The sequence below is a fragment of the Leucopleurus acutus genome (assembly GCF_964270905.1).
Source record: "Leucopleurus acutus genome assembly, chromosome: 1".
In the NCBI taxonomy this organism is placed as follows: Eukaryota; Metazoa; Chordata; class Mammalia; order Artiodactyla; family Delphinidae; genus Leucopleurus; species Leucopleurus acutus.
The window spans coordinates 126,558,010-126,581,754 of NC_139142.1; the positions used below are offsets into that span (position 1 = coordinate 126,558,010).

Sequence of the window (23,745 nt, forward strand, 5' to 3'; positions counted from 1 at the left end):
TAGAATTCTTTAACAACTTGCTGATAATTGCTAACATATCCCTGGAATTTCAATGTAAATGAATTTGCATAATAATACAATTATTTCACAAATGTCTGTGTTTTCCAAATTCGAGATTTATTACAGCCTGTTTTTTAATCATTTGTAGAAAGTTAACAGAAGACTGATACATTATTAAAGCCCAGCATTTATATTTTGCCCTGAGTTCCCCTTCACCCTCTGAGATTTTGATTTGGTTGTGACATGAGGTGAGAGGCTTCTTTGTCATTTTCAATTCCCCTGTCTCTGAAACTTCAGATGGACTCACAGCTGAACTGTACTGTGATGTTTCTAAATTAAAAGAGCAGTTGCAAATATAATACTACTATACTAATTTTGCTTTTAGAACAGTTTTCTTTCTTTATCCCTCAGTGACAAAAGAATACATGGTACAGTATAAAGAATTCATCTGATAAGATCAGGAACAAGACAAGTTGCCCACTCTCACCACTCATTCACATAGTTTTGGAAGTTTTAGCCACAGCAATCAGAGAAGAAAAAGAAATAAAAGGAATACAAATCGGAAAAGAAGAAGTAAAGCTGTCACTGTTTGCAGATGACACAATACTATACATAGAGAATCCTAAAGATGCTACCAGAAAACCACTAGAGCTAATCAATGAATTTGGTAAAGTAGCAGGATACAAAATTAATGCACAGAAATCTCTGGCATTCCTATACACTAATGATGAAAAATCTGAAAGTGAAATCAAGAAAACATTCCCATTTACCATTGCAACAAAAAGAATAAAATATCTAGGAATAAACCTACCTAAGGAGACAAAATACCTATATGCAGAAAATTATAAGACACTGATGAAAGAAATTAAAGATGATACAAATAAATGGAGAGATATACCATGTTATTGGATTGGAAGAATCAACATTGTGAAAATGACTCTACTACTCAAAGCAATCTACAGATTCAGTGCAATCCCTATCAAACTACCACTGGCATTTTTCACAGAACTAGAACAAAAAATTTCACAATTTGTATGGAAACACAAAAGACCACAAATAGCCAAAGCAATGTTGAGAACGAAAAACGGAGCTGGAAGAATCAGGCTCCCTGACTTCAGACTATACTACAAAGCTACAGTAATCAAGACAGTATGGTACTGGCACAAAATCAGAAAGATCACTGGAACAGGATAGAAAGCCCAGAGATAAACCTACGCACATATGGTCACCTTATCTTTGATAAAGGAGGCAGGAATGTACAGTGGAGAAAGGACAGCCTCTTCAATAAGTGGTGCTGGGAAAACTGGACAGGTACATGTAAAAGTATGAGATTAGATCACTCCCTAACACCATACACAAAAATAAGCTCAAAATGGATTAAAGACCTAAATGTAAGGCCAGAAACTATCAAACTCTTAGAGGAAAACATAGGCAGAACACTCTATGACATAAATCACAGGCTGATCCTTTTTGACCTACCTCCTAGAGAAATGGAAATAAAAACAAAAATAAACAAATGGGACCTAATGAAACTCCAAAGCTTTTGCACAGCAAAGGAAACCATAAACAAGACCAAAAGACAACCCTCAGAATGGGAGAAAATATTTGCAAATGAAGCAACTGACAAAGGATTAATCTCCAAAATTTATAAGCAGCTCATGCAGCTCAATAACAAAAAAGCAAACAACCCAATCCAAAAATGGGCTGAATAGACATTTCTCCAAAGAAGATATACAGACTGCCAACAAACACATGAAAGAATGCTCAACATCATTAATTATTAGAGAAATGCTAATCAAAACTACAATGAGATATCATCTCACACCAGTCAGAATGGCCATCATCAAAAAATCTATAAACAATAAATGCTGGAGAGGGTGTGGAGAAAAGGGAACACTCTTGCACTGCTGGTGGGAATGTGAATTGGTACAGCCACTATGGAGAACAGTATGGAGGTTCCTTAAAAAACTACAAATAGAACTACCATATGACCCAGCAATCCCACTACTGGGCATATACCCTGAGAAAACCATAATTCAAAGAGTTATGTACCAAAATGTTCACTGCAGCTCTATTTACAATAGCCCGGAGATGGAAACAACCTAAGTGTCCATCATCGGATGAATGGATAAAGAAGATGTGGCACATATATACAATGGAATATTACTCAGCCATAAAAAGAAACAAAATTGAGCTATTTGTAATGAGGTGGATAGACCTAGAGTCTGTCATACAGAGTGAAGTAAGTCAGAATGAGAAAGACAAATACCGTATGCTAACACATATATATGGATTTTTTTGTTTTTTACTTATTTATTTTTTTGCGGTATGCGGGCCTCTCACCGCCGTGGCCTCTCCCGTTGCGGAGCACAGTCTCTGGTCATGCAGGCTCAGCGGCCATGGCTCACGGGCCCAGCCACTCCACGGCATGTGGGATCTTCCCAGACCGGGGCACAAACCCGTGTCCCCTGCATCGGTAGGCGGACTCTCAACCACTGCGCCACCAGGGAAGCCCACTATATATGGAATTTAAGAAAGAAAAGTCATGAAAAACCTAGGGGTAAGACAGGAATAAAGACACAGACGTACTAGAGAATGGAGTTGAGGATATGGGGAGTGGGAAGGGTAAGCTGTGACAAAGCGAGAGAGTGGTATGGACATATATACACTACCAAACCTAAAATAGATAGCTGGTGGGAAGCAGACGCATTGCACAGGGAGCTCAGTTTGGTGCTTTGTGACCACCTAGAGGGGTGGGATAGGGAGAGTGGGAGGGAGGGAGACGCAAGAGATATGGGAACATATGTATATGTATAACTTATTCACTTTGTTACAAAGCAGAAACTAACACACCATTGTAAAGCAATTATACTCCAATAAAGATGAAAAAAAAAAATTTATCTGAGAGGAATTCCCTGCCAGTCCAGTGATTAGGACCCCGCACTTTCACTGCCGAGGACACAGGTTCAATCCCTGGTCCGGGAACTAGACAGGAAACTAAGATCCTGCAAGCCACGAGGCCAAAAAAAAAGAATTCATCTGGGAAATTTTAACAATTTATGTACTCTATTTTATCATGATTGTTTTTTATACCTTTCTACATCTTCAATTAATAAGCTCCCCATCAGGCTTCCCTGGTGGCGCAGTGGTTGAGAGTCTGCCTGCCGATGCAGGGGACACGGGTTCGTGCCCCGGTCCGGGAAGATCCAACATGCCGCAGAGCGGCTGGGCCCGTGAGCCATGGCCACTGAGCCTGCGTGTCCGGAGCCTGTGCTCCGCAACGGGAGAGGCCACGGCGGTGAGAGGCCCGCGTATCGCAAAAAAAAAAAAAAAAAAAAAAACCTTACTGTAAGTTTTTATTACAATAATCTAGGCTAATAAAAAGAAGCAAAATTGAGTTATTTGTAGTGAGGTGGATGGACCTAGAGTCTGTCATACAGAGTGAAGTAAGTCAGAAAGAGAAAAACAAATACCGTATGCTAACACATATATATGGAATCTAAAAAAAAAAAACGTTTCTGAAGAACGTAGGGGCAGGACAGGAATAAAGACGGAGAGACATAGAGAATGGACTTGAGGACGCGGGGAGGGGGAAGGGTAAGCTGGGACAAAGTGAGAGAGTGGCGTGGACATATATACACTACCAAATGTAAAATAGATAGCTAGTGGGAAGCAGCCGCACAGCACAGGGAGATCAGCTCCAAGCTTTGTGACTACCTAGAGGGGTGGGATGGGGAGGGTGGGAGGCAGACGCAAGAGGGAAGAGATATGGGAACATATGTATATGTATACCTGATTCACTTTGTTATAAAGCAGAAACTAACACACCGTTGTAAAGCAATTATACTCCAATAAAGATGTTTAAAAAAATAAATGAAATATGGTATTTTATTAATTTGAAGAAACTTCAAATTCCAGAAGAGTAGAGAGAGTAATATAATAAACTTCAAGCCTCTAAATTTCTTCTTTGAAAAATAATTTATTTCAAATATATATAAAAGCATTAAAAGAATACGAAGAGCAAAAAATAATAATAATCTAGGCTATCTTAGTGTTTCAGGAATAACCCTTTATTAATTTTCTTTGGTAATTAGGTATATTTTTCACAGATGGAGTTGCTAGATGACTGTAGAAAAGATTCTTTTCTCTAAGCATGTGTTAAGAAATTTAGTGCTATGTCATTTCAGAATACTAATTCTGCCTTGAATAAGACAGCAGAATAAAACTGCTTTGTCTAGTTCTGTATCCTCTGGGATACTTGGGTATTCTTTTTGCCTTAGATACCTCCAGGACAAGATCAATAATGCTTCTCATTTGTTTCAGGCAGGCAGAAAAATCAATAATATGAGATGATATGTAATTTTATTTTAGGAAAAAATTCAATAGTTTATTATGTGTACTTTAGTTTTACCAAAATGTTTGAAGGATCAAATAAAGGAAAAATACATGATTTTGTCAGTGGTAGAATATCAAAATGTTAGGCATATATAGTTTAGTCCTTGATTTTTAAAGTCATATTTACCATTAGTTCCACGGGTATTATTTCTTAGATTATCAAGTTCTTGTGGAGAAAACCTTGTCTTAAACTTCTTCTGTGTTTCTTATAGTACTGAACATTTCATTTTAGTTAACAGCATAAAATATCATCTTGTCTTCTTGGAGGAAACAATTTCTCCTACATTTACTTTGCCTAATCATTTTGACCATGATACAGGTAAAATGGGGAAATGGTTATTTGTATGATTAGGACAGCTGAGTGAAGGGCAGCTGAATAAAGAACAACTTCTATATCTTTTTTGGCACTGATATTCACTGGAGAAAAGAAGACGGTATTTCCTAACCACATCTCCAGGTTTGGCAACAATAAGGAGAAAAGTATATCAACGGTAAAATTGGTAACAAGGAAACTTTTTTCCCTAAAAAAAATTTGTTCTTTTTCTTCCTTTATTTCATGCATATGTAGAAAAACCTACCAGTATGTATTCTATAGGTAACTCAGCTTTAGGATTATGGTTCACAAATTCATTTATAGGTCACTTATATTTTTATAAGTTAATCTTATAAATGGTAATTGGGTTCCTGGGCTATTGTGGAAGTTTTATTGTATTGAGGAAAGAGCCTCTTCAACAGAACTAGATTCAAGTTAGGTTCCACTGTTTGCTATTTGTGTAACATAAAATCTCTGTACGTAATGCTTAGTAAGGTTGCAGTAAATATTAACTGAGATGGTACATTTGATGGTGTGCTAGTGGATCCTTGATATTTAGTCTGATTTTCTCCAAGTTTTTATTTTGAAAAATTACAAACCCACAGAAAATATACCAGCATAGTACAGTGAGCATCCAGGTACTCTTAATCGAGTTTCATCAGTTAACATATCACCATATTGGTACACACGCATTCTTTCACTCAATATGTGTCTGTAGATGTTTGTATGCTAAATGTGGGTTTATGCACACAAATACACACACTTCTGCTGAATTACTCTGAGAATAAGTTGGCGTTTTTCTGTTTATTCTTGGTCTAGGTTGATACAGTTTAAATCTGTCACACTCTTTGGATTTAGCCTCTAATTGTCAATCCTTTCTCTGGGGGCCTATTCTCTTTTCTATTTCCAATATCCTATCTTACTTTAGCCATTGGGAGTTGCAACTCAACCGTCTTGGATTCAGGGCAGACGAGGTCTCCTTACTTAGGAGAAAGAGTTTGTGCCCAGGAAACAATTTTCATTCTTTGTGATACTTAGAATATGGTAACTTATGGAGGAAAAAAATGAAATGGAGTTTTTACTTTCTCTAGGGCCCACCACCATGCTACTCACTTTTACTTAAGCTTCATTTACTTCTCCCAGTAATCCTGTGAAATATTAATATAACCAAACAAAACAGATGCATTAATGTTAGATAATTTGCCCAGGATCTTACAGTCAGGTTTTGAACTCAGGGTAGCTAACTCCAAAGCCCATGCTGTTTCCAGGACATCAGAGTTTTTGTACACATTTTATTTACTTTTAGGAATATAAGAAATACATTTGCCTATTCACCTTTTAGATTGTTTTATGCTTCTTTTAGTCTTTATTATGACTATTACTGGACTTCTTTGAAGAAATAACTTACTGGCTACATTTTATTCATCTGAAAGTTTATCTATCTTACAGCTTTAAGCAGACAGACTTCTTAATCATCCTCCAAACTCAGCCCTTTGTTTTGCCATTAAAGCATTACATAAGGGATCAATTAATATTTTCTAAAAAGGGCTACATAGTAAATAATTAAGGCTTTCCAGATCATACATTGTCTGTTGCAACTACTCAACTCTTCCACTGTAGCACAAAAACAGCCATAGCCAATAATATATAAGTAAATTGAGACTGTGTTCCAATAAAAGTATTTTCCAAACAAGCCCAATTTGACCTGTAGGCCATGGTTTGTTGACCACTAGTATTAATCATCATCTTATATGCTCATTAGAATTTATATACCAGGGAAATGTTGAAAGGAACACTGTTAAGAGATATATGAATGCCTATCTCCTCTCACGTATTTGTGTGGGTACAGTGACCAGTTTTGTATGTACCTTCTACATGAGAAAACACAAATAAAGTAATAAGTACAGCAGGCACCTCAAAACATGATATCATGAAAGTCAGTTTGCACTGAGCAAGGAACATCCTATTAAAAGACTAATGATGTTTTTAAGGAAAAATTCAAGGTACATGACCCCTGCCCTCAAACATGTGGTAATAATATGTTCCATCTAGCATACTCTAGCCATATTCTAATTGCTATTTGAGGAATGTCAAATGTGCCTAGCACAGGCAAAAAAACAGAAAGAAAGAAACACAAAACAGATGTAACAATGGAAATTTTAGTATAATGTGTGGGAGACTTGATGATTCCTGGGTCACACTATTCTCACACAAATAACGTAATCAGGAGATCCACTTCTAATGGTTTGTTATAGAAATAGAAAGGATACATGTGTCATTTACATTTATATTAATTGTTTTCTCATTTTTATCATTTCTCCTAGAGATTATTGTCTTAAGGGGAGCTATTTCTCCTTCATGTCTGTTAGTCAACACCTTTGTTTCCTAATCTGTTGAACCTTGTATCTGTTGGAATTTGTGTGATTAATGCTAAGTAACTTCGTTGATATTATGCAGTCTTTTCATATACACATCATATTGTCTAGTGATTGAAATCCTCTTCTCACTTTCCTCTTTTGTAAAAGAAGATATCAACTCTAGTCAAAGAATCACTTACCTTTTGAGAAGTCTGAAAAATTTGTCTTCTTAATTATAAACATTTCTGAAAGATGCAATGATCTTTGGGTGATTTAATATACTGATTACTTCATGTGTGCTCCAGCATTGTTGAATAGGCTTTTTTTGAAAAACTGAAATATCAAATATCACATGAAGAGACAGTATAGCAAAACGTATGAAGTGCAGTGAAAGCAGTGATCAGAAGGAAATTTATAGTTGTAAATGTCTACATTGAAAAAGAAGAAAGATCAGTAACCTAACTTTATACCATAAGAACCTAGAAAAAGAAAAGAAAACCAAACCCAATGCTAGCAGAAGGAAGGAAATAATAAAGATTAGAGCAGAATTTTTTTAAAATAGAGAAAAGGAAAACAATAGAACCAACAAAATCAAAAGTTGCTTCTCTGAAAAGATAAACAAAATTGACAAACCTTTAGCTATATTGACTAAGAAAAAAAGTCTTAATTACTAACATCAGAAATGAAAATAGGGAGCATTACTACCAACCTTACAAAAACAAAAGGGATTACAAAAGAATACTGTGAACAGTTGTATGCTAAAAAATCAGACACTGTAGAAGAAATGGACAAATTCCTAGAAAAATACACACCACCAAAACTGAAGAAATAGAAAATCTGAACAGAATTAAAAGAAGTAGATTGAATCGGTAATAAAAATCCTCCCAAAAAAGAAAAGCACAGGACCAAATGGTTTCACTAATGAATTTTACCGATCATTTAAAGGAGAATTAACACCAGTCCTTCTCAAACACTTCTTAACTCATTCAACGAGGCAAGAATTACCCCGATACAAAACTAGAGATATCACAGGAAAAAGGAAACTACAGACCAATATCCTTTTTGTATATTAATGAAAATTTTTCTACAAAATACTAGCAAGCTACAAATCCACCACCGTGTTAAAAGGATTGCACACCATGACTAACTGGGTTTTATTTTAAGAATGCATGTGTATTAGACATATGAGAATTGATCATTCATTAATTAGAATGAAGGGGGAAAAGTCACTCAGTCATCATCACATTTGATGCAGAAGAAGCATCTGACAAAATTCAAGACCCTTTTATGATAAAACACGTCACAATACTAGGAATAGGCAGGAACTTCCTCAATTTGATAAAGGTCATTTGTGAAAAACCCACACCTAATACCATGCCCAGTGGTCAAACATGAAAGCCTTTCCTCCTATGATCCAGAACAGGACAAAAATGTCTGCTTTCACCACTTCCATTCAACATTTTACTGTACGTTCTAACCAGAGCATTTAGGCAAGAAAAAGAAATAAAAGACATCCAAATTGGAAAGGAATAAGTAAAAGTATCTCTTTGTAGATGATATGATCTTTATACATAGGGAATCTATGATAAAATTATTAGAGCTAATAAATGAATTTAGCGAAGTTTCAAGATCAACACACAAAATTTAGTTTTATTTCTTTACGCTGATGAACAAACCAAAAATAAAATTAAGCAACAACTCAACTTACAGTATCATCCAAAAGAATAAAATACCATATTAATAAATTTAACTACAAATTTAACTACTACATATAAATAAATTTAACTACAAGGTGTAAGACTTGTACACTGGAAACTACAAAGCACTGCTGAAAGAAATTAAAGAAGACCTAAGTAAAAGGAAAAATATTCAGTGTTCATCAATTGGAAGACTTATTGTTAGGATGGCAATACTCCCCAAAGCAATCTACAGATTCGATGCAATCCCTGTCAAAATTCCAATGGCATCTTTTTGCAGAAATGGAAAAGCTGATCCTCAAATTTTTATGTAACTTCAAGAAATCCTGAATAGCCAAAACAGCATTGAAAAAGGAAATGTAAAATTGGAGTACGCATACTTTCCAATTTCAAAACTTAATACAAAGCTACAGTAACCAAAACACTGTGGAACTGGTATAAGGTAGACATATAGACCCATGTGATAGAATTGAAAGTCCAGATAGAAACCCGAACATGTATGACCAATTCATTTTTAACAAGGGTGCCAAGACCACTGAGTTAGGAAATACTGTTTTCCTCAACAGGTAGTGCTAGAGCAACTGGATATCCACATACAAAAGAATGAAGTTGGACCCCCTACCTTACACTATATACAAAAGTTAATTCAAAGTGCGTCAGTGATCTAAGTATAAGAGCTAAAACTATAAACTCTTACAGGCAAATGTAGGGATAAATCTTCATTACCTTGGTTTTGACAGTGGATTCTTAGATATGACATTAAAGGCACAAGAAACAAAGGGAAAAATAAGTTAGACTTCATCAATATTAAAAACTTTGAATCAAAGGACATTATCAAGAAGTGAAAAGACAACCTACAAAATGGGAGAAAATATTTGCAAATCAGATGTCTGATAAGGGTCTAATATACAGAACAGAACATATAAGAACTCTTAGAATACCACAGCAGAAAGGCAACTCAATTCAAAAATGAGCAAAGGACTTGAATAAACATTTTTCCAAAGAAGATATACAAAGGACCATCAAGCCCAAGAAGAGTTGTTCAGCATCATTAGTCACGAGGGAAATGCAAATCAAAACCACTTCACACCATGAAGATGGCTATAATTTAAAAAACAGAAAGTAACAAGTATTGGTAAGGATGTAGAGAACTTAGAACCATCATACAATGAAGTGTAAAATTGTGCAGTCACCATGGAAAACAGTTTGGCAGTTTCTCCAAAAGTTAGACAGATTTTGCCACGTGACCCAGCAACTCCACTCTTAAGTGTATAACCAAAAGAATTGAAAAGAGATACTCAACAAATACTTGCACACCAATGTTCATAGCAACACTAGTCACAATAGTCCAAAGCTGGAGAAAACCAAAATGTTACATCAATGGATAAATGTATAAACAAATTGTAGTATATCTGTCCAATGGAATATAATTCATTCCTAAAAAGAAATGAAGTACTGATACATGCTGCAACATGATGAACTTCAAAAACATTATGCTAAGTGAAAGAAGCTGGATGCAAAAGATCACATATTAGTTATTCCATTTATATGAAATATTCAAAATAAGTTAAATCCACAGAGACAGAAGCAGATTAGTGGTTGTCAGGGGCTGGAGGAGGGGAGGAATGAAAGTGACTGTTTGAACGGGTATGGAGTTGCCTTTTGGGGTGACGAAATGTTCTGGAACTAGCTGGTGATGGTTGCACAACATTATGAATGTACTAAATGTCACTGATTGGAAATGTTAAAATGGTTAATTTTATGTTATGTTAATTCCACCTTATATTTTTAAGCTGAAACACAAATATTACTTAAAATTATTAAATAGTGTGACAGACTGAAATGAAAGTCTTTCTGGAGGCAGGGACTGGACTATTATGACTAGCAGTATAAAGTTCTACTGATTCTTTCTAACCAGAGCTGAGGTTTATTTCTCAATACCTTTATGATGCTCAGTAGCTGGAATGACAACTACCAACAGTATGGTGATAACAGTAAGGGGTATTATTGACTGGGAGAATAGTGAATATATGAGAGAAATCACAGCTCTTTTCATTTGCGAGCACCTTCTCAAGTATATCTAACACCCTTTCCAATTGAGGTCTTCCTTTTCCCTCAGCTACCAGAAAGCTTGAAAACAAATTCTGCCAAATTAACTTCATTTGCTTTATGACACGGTCAATTCGTTAGTAGGTCAGGGCTGCTGAATCTCTGGATTTCAGTGAAGTGCTTGACACAGTTTCATGACATCACTGTGACATACATTAGGGCTCTCTCCTCAGCCTTGTCATCCTGGACAAGGATAAAAATGGATGATTATTATGGATCAAATATACCAAGATGAATTTTATCAGAGATAAATGTTAAGTCTTGTACTTGGAACCAAAGAACACAAACTTAACAAAGAAACCATTGGAGGGACATGACTTAAGAGCAACTTATACAGTGAAGAGTAACAGGGTGTGATTACTCTTAACCTCTCAGTATGAGCTAGCTAGCACAAATGGGTTGTTTAAATGTAGTGTTGAAAACTACTCTGCATTAATAAGGCCACATCTGGGGCATTATTCTCCATTCTCCTTTGCAAGAGACTTTGACAAATGGAAAATCTAGAGGTCTGTATCAGGGATGGTGAGGAGGACATTCAAACCATGTCATGAGACACAGTTGAAGAAAACAGGAATGGCTAGTCTTGAAAATATTGGCACTCTTCAAACAATGAGAGCTTTCCAAAAAGGAAAAAAAAAATGGAAAAGGAACAGAATTGACTACCTTTTGTGGTCATGAAAGCATTCAAGCAAAGGCTGAGTGGCCGTTTTTCAAAAATGTTCTTGATGATTAAAGAGTGGAACTACATAGTAACTAAAGTATCTTTCAACCCTCAGAGTGTATGGATCTACGTAATTACTAGAAAGCAGGCAACATGAGGATGGGGAAAAAGAGAAAATACAGGTTTAAACTAATGGTCTAATAAAATTCAAGTAAGTACTTAGATACTTCCTAAATTCAAGGGTTTGTTGAAGTTACTATAGATAGTTCAGGAGTGATGTCATTTTCAGATCTGGGTTCATAATCAATGAGAAGATAACTTGTTTTTTTGGCCTTGTTTTATAGTCTAGTCTCCTGAGACAAGATCTAGGGCTTGGAAGCCCAGCACAAATCTCTTCTTCAGGAAAACCTGGGACACCGTACTACTCATTCTCTGCTACAAGTTCCAGGAGAAGACCACTCCATGACTCTGCAGCACTTGGTAAGTGTATCACACAACAAACCCCATTTTACAAATGTTTCTTCCCTGCCCCACTCCCCCTTAGTCTATGCTTCTGGCTGTACTTTTAATTAGAAGAAATTTGGTTTCTTGGGTATCACGATGATATTGGGGCTTATTTACATAAAATAATATATCATATATTTAATAAAAATATTTTTATTTGGTCATCAGTATAAGAGGAACTGAATAGTGAAAAATGGAACTTTAAAAATGGGATTAGTTTTTCCTCTTGTAATAAAAATGTCATGTACTAATAGTAACACCTTATTCTTGACTAAAATTGATATAATGCTCAACAGTTTACAAAGTGGTTTTATCGTATACATTCTCATTTCAGCCATACAGCAGTCCTAGTAGTCAGTGGACATAATACTAGCTTTAACATAAAATTGAGGCTCAAAAGAGGACACATTCATATAACTAGAGGTGATTTATGCAGGATACAATTTAAGATTTTCTGACTCCAAGTCCAATGTTCTTTGCATATTAATTGCTTCCACTCCCCACTTTTTAAAAAATTGAGGTAAAATTAGCATAACAATTATCCATATTAAAGTGTACAATCCAGGGGCATTTAGTATATTTACAAAACTGTACAGCCATCATCTCTAGCTCCAAAACATCACCTCAAAAGGAAACTCAGTAACTATCAAGCATGCAAATCTCATTTTCTTTAGCTTCCTTCTTTTATGTCTTATACATAGCCTAACCAGGCCAATCTGTTTTGTGTTGCTGCTTACAGCAAGCCTCAGGTATACTCTGACACCCTATCCAGTCAGTGTTTAAATGTGGGAATTTTTGGTTATTCTTAACCAAAGAATCCTTTATATAAGAAAATTGAAGTTATAAAGCATGTTTATATTAAGGATAGACCAGCTTCTGAAATAAACATAGTCCACCAAAAGAAAGTGTGTCCCAGTTATTTGTTCCACAAATACTTGTTGACACCCCTAATTTGTATGTCTACCTCTGTCAAACCTAAATTTTGGTAAAATATCCCTAGCCTTTGGGTCTAGAATATGCTTGAGGGTGTAAAAGGGCACAGTGATGGATTGTCATACTAGGCATAGAAAGCTCTGGTTAGATATGCCCACCTCTCAGTGTTATGGGTGGTTGAGTATATGTACTGTTAGCTCCGATGATTTAGACCACTGCACTCATTAAGGAAATGGTAAGTTAAAGTATCTTTTCTCCATCTCCACTTTTGTTTCCCACCAAATTAGTCAGGGTAAGAACATTCTTTTGAGTCTAGATGTGGCGGTGTCACTCTAGAAAAATATCTGTTAGTATGCTATGTGAGCACACACTGTGATAAAAAGCACTAACATAGACCAGTATACTATTACTGAGAGTTCAAGGAGGAAATGAACTATTGGAATATTGAGGGCAGGGAGGGGGAGTGGATTTCATAAATACTCAAGCTTTCCAGAAATTAAAGCTTACATATTCTTCATTTTCATTTTGATTATGATAATGCTAGGTACTATGGATTATTTCTTCTATGCCAGGTACTGTGTATACATACTGCATCTTTACAAAAACTCTATGAGGTTATAATATTAACGTCATGTTGCAAATAAGGAACCAAGACCCTGGAAGCTAAGTAACTTAGCCAAGCCTTGGTATCCAGGGAGGTGCACTCATCTCCTGGGTGAATACCGTTTAGTGGATTATTATTCCATTCTTTATTGTTATTTCTCAGTCTTAGACACTCTTTCTCGGCATTGCAGTTATCCATAAAATCTCTGAAAGCACTTCAGAGATAATCTACGCCAATCTTAGCATCTTCTCAAGCTATTTAGATGCTTTAGGAAATCAACCTTCTGCAAAACAGTATCTAACTTATAATACTCTTGCCACAGTTTTTAATATAAACCTAGTATTAATGGCTAAAATTTATTGTGTCATTTTCTGTTAGGCACTTCCCTGAGCATCTTTCTGTATTATATTTATTGCAATAACTCCAGGAGGTTATTGTAGGTAACTGAAGTTCTAAGAGGTTAAGTAACTTGCCCAGGCTCACACAGCTGCTGTGTGATGGAGCTGAAATTTGAATCCAATCAGCTTACTCTCTTAACTATTACACTTTGAAACCTCCCAAAAGTGAACTCTGTATCCTAAGTTCATGATTTTGAATCCAACATTATTTATATAATTGTAGAGTGGCAGCTAATGATGAGATTAAAAATATAAAAGAAAAATTTCCATTCCCATGGCAGTGAAGAACTGTCCTTATCTAAACAGCAATGTATTCTACTGCTAACTACCCCAAAAGAGAGTGATGGGCTCCAGACTGATAGGAACAGTTCAGTTGACTCTCTTGGTATGTATGGAGTGTGGCTTTTGCTCAAGGGATACTGTACTAGTTGTGAAAAGTTGGGTTTTAGAAAAGCCTCACAAAGAACAAAAATTTTGCCTGTAAGTTTTATAAATATAGAGTGTGCCAGATGTTGTTTATCTTTGGCACTTTTGTTTTAAGGAAATATAGGCTGCCTCTTGGGGTAGGGAATAGATGCTAATGAGTGTTTTTTTCCTCTTTTTATTGTATAAAATTTTCCATGTGCTACCTACAAAGTTGCTTTTTTAGCTTTGCAGCCTCCTGGGATATTCACTATAAAGATTCCCAGCCCCAATTTAAATGGGTTTCATTCTTTCTTAAACAACTGCATGTTTTATTGTCATATCATTTATGACCCAGGAAAATACCATTTTTACAGTTCTAATTTTTACAGTTTTCAAAAACATTGTAATTAAGATCAGCCTTCTTATGCGTTCTCTCTTCTTAATAGTGAACCCCTCTGAAAAATCCTGAATTTGATCCATTATTTGTGTACGATTGGAATAGGTGCAATTAACACCATTTTTTACAATAAATAAGATGAACAAGTATTAAATTTTACAGATAAGTAAAAGTAAAATACCAAGTAAGGTCGTTAGGCATATGAAAATATTCATATTCTCCATTATATTAATAAATAATTTGTGTCTTAGAAAGAAATATACTTTAGTTATTTCTTGGAAATAAATATAAATATCCAAGGATAAAATTGTATAATAATTAGTGCTGAAGTTGCAGTTTTAACCACACATTGTTAAAGTAAATGTTCTTATAGAATACTTACAGGATGATATCATACATGACAATGCCTGTATCTAATAGTTTATGTAGCATATCTCAGATATTATTATAACCTTAATTTTTCAGTTTTTAAATTTTATTTCAAATTTTTAACATAATACCTTGTAGCATTAGCATTAGCTTTTAGTCTATTTAATATGCTTTTAAACCTAATTCTCAATGTGATATGAACACTAAATTTGTGTCTCTCTTAAGGAGTCATATTATTAAACTGACCTGTTGTACCAAATGCCCCTCTGCAAATGAGCTGAGATAAATGATGTAAAGTGCCTAATATGGAACCTTGCACATAACAGGTGCTTAAGAAATATTATTCCCTTTTCTCACACATGCTTATTGGTTTGTTATTTTCTTTCTTGTTTTACTTTGCTGTCATCTTCCCAAACTTATGGGATATGTATTTCAGAATATATCACTTCATTAGGCGTACCTGTTTTGCACTGGAACCGGTTAGATAGAATGAGACCCCTATCCCTGTATTCCCTTACTTACTTCTAAATGCTGGAAGACAAGAAAGGTACTAGGAGGAAAAATTCTTTCCTGCTCATTTGAAGTCTGAAACTTTTCTAATATAAATGCTGATGAAATATACTGTTTCCCACGTGCAGATCCTTTGCAAGCAAAGAAAGTCAGAAAGGTGCCTCCTGGCTTGCCTTCTTCTGTAAGTACCCATTTTTTTTGACTTTGTGGTAAACAAACTGATATCACGTATTCAGTATCTGCTGGCTGTAAGGATACATTCGGTTGGTATCAGTAGGCACACTTCACATAGTAACTGTTCTCTACTTTACGGAATCACTGATTGAGTTAAATCCAAATTCAGTGTTAGGTTTTTAAGATTTCTCTTCAGTGATTTGTAGCTTACTCATACGCTTTTACTCCATGGCCCTGTCAGTTGAATTCCCCTCTTGGGAAGAGGACTAGGCTGGTAGCTGTCAAAGAAGATCTCCTGTACAGGTCTTTTGATGTTTAATTAGTCATTATGTTGCTGAACAGGAGGACAGACAGAGATTAATAGCTGAGAATCTTAGAAATTTACATTTGTAATAATCCCAATGGAGCTAAAGACATTAAGATTCGGAGGACATGTTCGGCTCAGCTTGCCTCAGTAGGACTGAGGTTATTAATATGCATAAATCACCAAGTCAGATGTTCATTGTGAAGCCCTTGTGGATTTTAAAGCCTTCATTAAGCCTTTCCTAACTTCAGCCTAGCATCAGGAAAGCTTTCAAGCAGCTAGTTTGTTGATCCCTCTTTGCTCAAAAATGTATCCTTTGAGAATAAAGAGCTTTCATGAAGGAGGTTGGAAAGGTTTGGTGAACAACCGTTAATGGCCATGATAATCAAATGCTGTAGGGGTGTTTGTGCTATTAAGTATACTTTATTCTGTTAAAGAGTAAAAGTATTTGTAAATGAACCTATATCGTAAATCCACCTACAATTTAAAAATCCCTGGTGTGAAGAGGGAAGATTTTTTTTCCTCTCCCTTTTCTTAGAACAAATGGGGAGTGGGGCTTTTGGATTGAGGCCCCATGCCTTGTAGGGTACATCTCTTTGTTGTGTAAATGGATGTTGGCCTTTTATTTGGCAGTATTTAACACATGGGCGCAGGTGCTGCTGGATGAGTCACAGCTCATCGAAGTATACACTGAATGGAATATCTGGCTTGGCAAGTAGTAATCTAGAAGGAGCAGCATGGGTCTTGAGCTTTTTATTTTTTATTAAGGCTGAAGTAGAGATACCATCTTTTTGGTTGTTTGCCTTCCTTCTTTCCTATGTTCTTCCCCCTCCTTCTCTTCCATGTGATACATGAAAACTCAAATTTGAAATCCTCTTTGAAACTCACTTCCAGATGGATCTGAGTTTTATGCAGCCTAGGGCAGCTGTGCTCTGAACCTGCAGCTTACCTGGAAGGTTGGATTGCAGCTGCAGGCATTCTTAAAAGCTTTTGCTTGCATAAGCACTTGGACCCACTAGAGGCTGAATAGCTGCTTGATAAACAAAATGAACACAATGCCTCAAATCATTATTCCCAAAGACAGGATTTTTTTTCAGCGACAGCTAAAAATAGTTGGGCAATTTACATTTTAACAGTTGTGTGCTGTGCAGGGGTAGGTGGTTCAACAGCATAACATGATTTCTGCTAGATTAACGGAAGTCATATTTAAAACTGACAGAACAGCTAAAACATGTAACTGCGATTTTTTTGGTAATTTGTTACTATAATTCTATGAGAGTAATAGAAGTTAAATTACATATTAATATTTAGTATAACTGCACAGGTTTTAAAAAATACCAGATTAGTAAATGAAAAATTCATCTCATTTCTTTGCCTGACATTAATTTTAAGAAACAGTATATTTTTGTTGTTTCATAGTTCTTTCATTTTTAAAACAAAAGGGCAAAATGGACAGAACAACCTGGAAAAAGAATAAACACTGGAGGTCACCAGTGTTCCTTGCAATCCTAATCAAAACAGCATTCTCTACCTGGAGGTAATTCTCTGTATTGTCTCAGGTGTTAAGGATGAGCCAAGGAGAGGGGGAAAGCCAATGAATTCTCATGAAACTGATTTCTTTGAGAACCATTAGAAAATTTCACAAGTCAAGCCTACTTATATATTGTATTACTAGCTTCTTTACTTGGGATTTATTAGATATTTGTATAGAAAATATTAGAAATTATTATTTTCAATTCTGTACTTAACATCAGCAGCAAACATGATCATACTGCTTTGAAACCATGCTGAAAATAGTATTTAAATGTATTGAATGTTATTAAGGATATATAAATGATAAATGCATTTTAATTAGAAGCATATTTTAGATTAAATGCTATGTTGAAATCTCAGGTTTTTAAAAGAGAGTTTTTTTAAACTTTAAAAACTGGTACTTTGATAAATGATACCAAAATAATAAACTGAGAACACTTATTGTTACACTACTTACCTTTTCAGTGTCTAAAACAAATGGAATTTAAAGTAATGGTTTTCTATTTGGATGCTTTTACTGAAATATATGTAATTCATAGGGCTTTATCAATGTGAATTATTTTTTAAAAATGGGTATAAAAATGAAAATGGACTATGTATATTTTATTTCATGATCATTTGAATATCCTACTTCCCAAACTAGAAACTTGACCGTAACATCTCAGATTTCACGGTTTTCTGCTTGTGCAGTCAACCTTTAGTCATCTGTAAAATACATGTTACCTTTACTAAAAAAAAAGTGAAAGAGCTAGGTTGGTATCATACTGCTCACACCACTACAGAGAACAACAGGCAGTGTTACTTAACATGCAAAGCCATGATAATCTACATAATTTGACCATAGACCATTGGTTAGAGGCCCTTTCTTTTTCTAATCCATGATATGTATTTAGGTATCATAATTACAAACCTCAGCTCCCCTATTCCTCACTGCAGAACAACTGAATGGTAACTTCTGTCTGGATGAAGGTCCGATAACGGTGTATTGACATTCTTAAAGCAGTATGGTCACTAAGGTTAAGAAAATGGTCTGCTCAAATCTGCTGGCTTAGTTATTGATTGATTGTATGACCCTGGACTTGTCAGTTAGCCTTAGGAAGTTTGAACTGGGAAATCTAAAGTTCCTTTCAGGTCTAAAATGTTACATTCTTAGGGTTTTAAAATTAATATGCTCTATACATAACCAAAAGGTGTAATGGGCATAGTTTTCTTCCTACCGATGAAAAAATGGTGTTCTTTAAGCACATTACATTTTCCACTTGTTTCTCTAGACAGGTTGAAATATTGAACAAAGTGAACTTCTGTAGCAGCAACAGTAGAGCGATGCCTGGACATTGAATTCGAACATACAAGCACACCATCATTGCCTGCAGGGAACTAGTGTGAGAAACAAGCATTTAGTGAATTAATTACGTGTATTTCAGTGAGTCAAGTAAAGGTGTGCACCAAGTACTCTGGAAACATAGAGTAGGTAGAACTAACTCTGCCTTGGGAAGTACTAATGGCCTCAGGAGTTGACATTTGAACTCTGTCTGGGAAGATTAGTAGCAGTCGATACAGGTAAAAGGCATAGACATGTAAAAAAATAAACACACTCTCAGGCCACATCTAGAAGTACAGCATTATTGAGTTCTGTACCAAATATAACCTTTATGCTTTTCCTATAGCAGACCTGCTCTCCCACTCCAGAGGAAGATTGAGGAACACATAAGACCAGCTCAGATATGAAAAGAGATAAATTGTCATAGCAGTCTACCCTGGATAAAAGCCTAAAGTCTCCTGGCCTGTAGATAATAGGAGGCATTTGTAGTTGTTAAGATTATCTGGGAGTCTTTCTGAAGGTATGGGTGTGCTTTGACTTTGCAGGATGTTTTTTCTTTCCTTTTTAGGGCTCCTGAACCTCCCCTCTCCTTCTCTAACCACCAACTCTAGTCTTTGTTCTTCGTATATACACAAGCTGTTTTTCATCTCTATCAAATTTTTACTGAGATAAAACATTTAAGGAAATTTTGAAACACTGGGTAGGGATTGCGAGCAACTGTGATTTTTTTCCTAGTAATTTGTGGGAAAAAGTGAAACATTTGCATTATATTTGTTAGCATCCTTTACAGCCTCAATTTCACTGTGTTAGAGTAACACATATCTTACATGTGTGAGCATCTGTGCTAACCATTATCTGTATCATCTTAATCTTTAATCTTCACCACACCAATCTGTAAGATAACTATATCCTCTTCTTACAGATGAGGAAATTGAGACTCAGAAATATTAAGTAACTTGCCCAAGATTACACATACAGCCAAAGATTACAACCTAATTTAATATAGAAGACCATTTTCTTTTTCTTTTGAATGTTAAAACATGTTGTGTATCTTGGTGTACTCATAAGGTATCTTGGTTAGTATATTAAATTTAAAACAGTTTATTTTGTCAGTTATGTTTTTCTTGATCAAATTTATTAATTGCTTTGTTGTTTAAAGACCTACCACCATCTTGAAAGGATGACGTAGAAAAGCACAGACTTCCTAGTCAGGCAGATGGGTTTTTATCTGGCCTCAGCTGCTTTTTGTTTCGTAACCTTAGAGAAATTGCTTTTAAGTTCTCTGAACACGAAATATCTGTTTGTAAAAGGAGATAGTAATGTTTATCTCAAGTGTTAGTATGAGGGTATTATGTGCCTTACATGTGCCTAGTATATAATAGACACTCAGTAAATGCTCTTTCTTTATTTTTTTCTAGTTCCTACCACTATAGCCTGCAATTGAAAGGAATTTTAGCATTTCATGTTTACCATTTTTTTTTTTTCTTGGCTGTGCCTCATGGCTTATGGGATTTTAGTTCCCCGACCAGGGATCAAACCTGGGCCCTTGGCAGTGAGAGCGTGTGAGTCCTAACCACTGGACCACCAGGGAATTCCCATACCATATTTTGTTGAAAAGCAAGGAAAAGTTTTGAAAACATAAGGAAAGATAAATATTATGGTAAAAAAAAGTATTTACTTGCATATGTAATGTATGTGCCTGGCACATAGTGAGTAGTAAATTGTAGCTGCTATTGTTGTTAAGAAAGCATTCATTTTCAGAAAAGGAACTTATAGAAGGAGGAAAAATTGATTGAATTAATTCCTGCCTAGAATTCATACTAATTAGTTTTGTCTTCTGAACTATCAAGAGTCTATGCTTTTTTTTTCCTTTATTTTATCATTGGTTGAACATCTTTATGGTCCTCTAAAGCATTTCTCAGATGGAGGGAAGTTTCTTTGTTCTTCATTTCTTAACTTGATGTTATATAGTATTTCCAAACATAGATCTTTTTTAAAAAATGCCTGCAGAAAATGCAGAATCCTGAAGAAAGAAGCAAGACACTTCCAAGATTTTTATCACCAGCAAAGTAAATATCTATACAGATTTCAGAATACCTTTATATCCAAGTTGTGATCTTGTTCAGTAGCATTTGAAAACATCTTTTGAACATCATCATGCTCTGCATCAAAATGGCATGTCTTGTTCATTTTTTTTTTTTTTTTTTTTTATTTTTGGCTACGTTGGGTCTTTTGTTGCTGCACATAGGCTTTCTCTAGTTGCGGCCAGCAGGGGCTACTCTTTGTTGCGGTGCCCAGGCTTCTCATTGCGGTGGCTTCTCTTGTTACAGAACACGGGCTCTAGGTGCGCAGGCTTCAGTAGTTGTGGCACACGAACTCAGAAGTTGTGGCTCGTGGGCTCTAGAGCGCAGGCTCAGTAGTTGTGGTGCACGGGTTTAGTTGCTCCGCGGCATGTGAGATCTTCCTGGACCAGGGCTCAAACCTGTGTCCCCTGCATTGGCAGGCGGATTCTTAACCACTGCGCCACCAGGGAAGTCCGGCATGTCTTCTTCATTTTGAACATAACTGGTTTATAGTCCCACACATAGGCTGATGACACAATCTCTTTGTTTCTTAGTCAAATATCGTGCTAGTCTTTGTCCTCTGTCTTTAAGTGTGTATATATTATCCCACAAAAGCTGTAACAGTTTGTCAGATAATTGCTTTAATTTTTTTGAGGGTTTGAGAGTTAAACTCTCAAAGTATATTTTACCTCCCTACCCATCATGAAAAAATTTTTTTATGATTCTTCCCTCACAAGGAACTTTATTGTTTCTGAGATAAATCAAAGCAGCTTAGACACCACCTTTTCTTGCTTTGCTGCAGACAGGTACAGAGCTCTGTAGCCTTTGAATTGGTAATTGACTATAGTTTAGGAAATGACCTTCCTTTCTGCCAAATGTTTGTAGGATTTTATTTTGTTGGGAATGGCTTTTTTTAATTAATGTGGATTTTTTGTCATTTTTAGTATTAAATTTTCTATTTTAGGGACACCCCTTGAGATAATTGGAGATATTCTGAGGTGTTTCTAAATCACAAAGACCACTAAACATGTACCGTGATCTAGCATTTTCATGTACATACTAAATATAATTAGTAAGAATATTAAATAGAAAAGTCAGAATATTAAATTTTGAGGGTGGCTAAAGTGAGGATTTTTTTTAAAATAGGAAAGGGAGGACAGATACAACTTTCTGGGGCTGATATAAATGAATAACTTGGAAAAGCACCATTTGAAAGATTAGTGGTTATCTGAACCAGTAAGAAAAAGGTCAAGGGTAGAACTGTAGAGATATTGTTACCTCCAGTTTATCCACAAAAATAGTGAGATAAGCTACAAATGTATCTGTGGGAGTGTTCTGTGGAAGTTATTAGGAAGCTAGGGTAGCAGTGTATTTGTAGACAATTATCCGAGACCCTTAACTAGCAAGAATCCTAGTTGATTCTAGAATAAACAGTATTTACATGCAGCACCAGCTTAAGCTAAACTTCATAAAGTGAACACTCCAGTTCCTGAACATGAGTGGGAATAGATATTTGCTTAGCTCCTTTAGCAGACAAGCCCATAGGGTGAACAACAGCTAGGTACTTAAGAGTTTCTTATTTCGAACTGTTAGATAAGCTGTCTCTGTTTGAAGGCTACCTTGATATAAAATTTCCAGACAGACTGATTCTTTCTCTGACCTTACAGGTCATTCTAGCAGGAAAATCTTAGTACCTAAAGCGAATGGTTCTATAATCCATTCCAAACTCATATTCAGTTTGGTCATTGAATGAAAGATTTTCTTCATACATTAATAAGAAGAAATAGCCACTGTTTATGCTGACAGTAACTACTGTTCAGAACAGTGTCAGACTTGTATCAGTGTAGATAATGGGCTTTTAATCCATAGTTCTAAGATGTTGGTTTTTTGTAACAAGCCAGTCCATCTTTGATCTGATTTCAAGTCAAAAAAAAAAAAAAAGGAAAAGTTACCAGCGAGCAAGTCTTCTGTATGTTTGTACTGATGTGATGGTACAACCACAGTGATATTTGTTATTTTCTGACCTTTCTATTTCTTTTTAAAGAAGGAAGAACATGGCTGAATTTCAGAACCAGCTTTTACGATTTATTGAACTCCTCAGCTGTTATATTTTAGATCTTTGAGACTTTACAAACCAGATGTAGGATAAGCCCCAATGTGTGTGTGTGTGTGTGTGTGTGTGTGTGTGTGTGTGTGTGTGTAATTTGTATGGTTTTTAAAGGATATGTGGTTGAATTCTATAAATGCTTTCAGACGTTAAGCCCACTGTTTTGTCATTCAGCATCAGTAGAACCATGAAGTTTTTTTGTTTCGTTTTTTATCTAATACAATTTCTTCAAGTATAGGAAGGAAGGAATAAATTAAGAAACTCCGAGTTTCTTAATGTAAGCCCCAAGTTTGGGGCTCTGGATTTCATTCTAGGTTAGGGAAGGCATTTATATCCTAAGTAATTTGCTGACATGAAATTTGCCATCGCCGGTATTTCCTTTGTTTAACCAGTGATGATTTTAGTTTGAAAAGTCATTTAGTGTACTTGTATGATAACTAATTTCAATGAGTGTAATCTATGCTATATAGATAAGTTCATACTTAGACTTCTAAGCAGTTTAAAAACACTACTAGTTCCAAGATAGTTCCTTATTTCTCCCGTGTTTGTATTCTTTGAATAGATTTTTAAACAAGTTTTTTTTTTTTTTTT

General features: G+C 35.5%; 1 protein-coding gene across 4 annotated transcripts in view; it reads left to right on the forward strand.

Moving 5' to 3' along the window:
- TCF12 (transcription factor 12) overlaps positions 1–23,745 on the forward strand; it is a 383,916-nt gene that overhangs the window by 287,175 nt on the left and 72,996 nt on the right. For all 4 annotated transcript variants that reach the window (XM_082846535.1, XM_082846531.1, XM_082846532.1 and 1 more), the window contains 2 exons: positions 11,877–12,012; positions 15,781–15,833. In XM_082846535.1, coding sequence (XP_082702661.1) covers positions 11,877–12,012; positions 15,781–15,833 — 189 coding nt within the window. The remainder of the gene's footprint in view (positions 1–11,876; positions 12,013–15,780; positions 15,834–23,745) is intronic.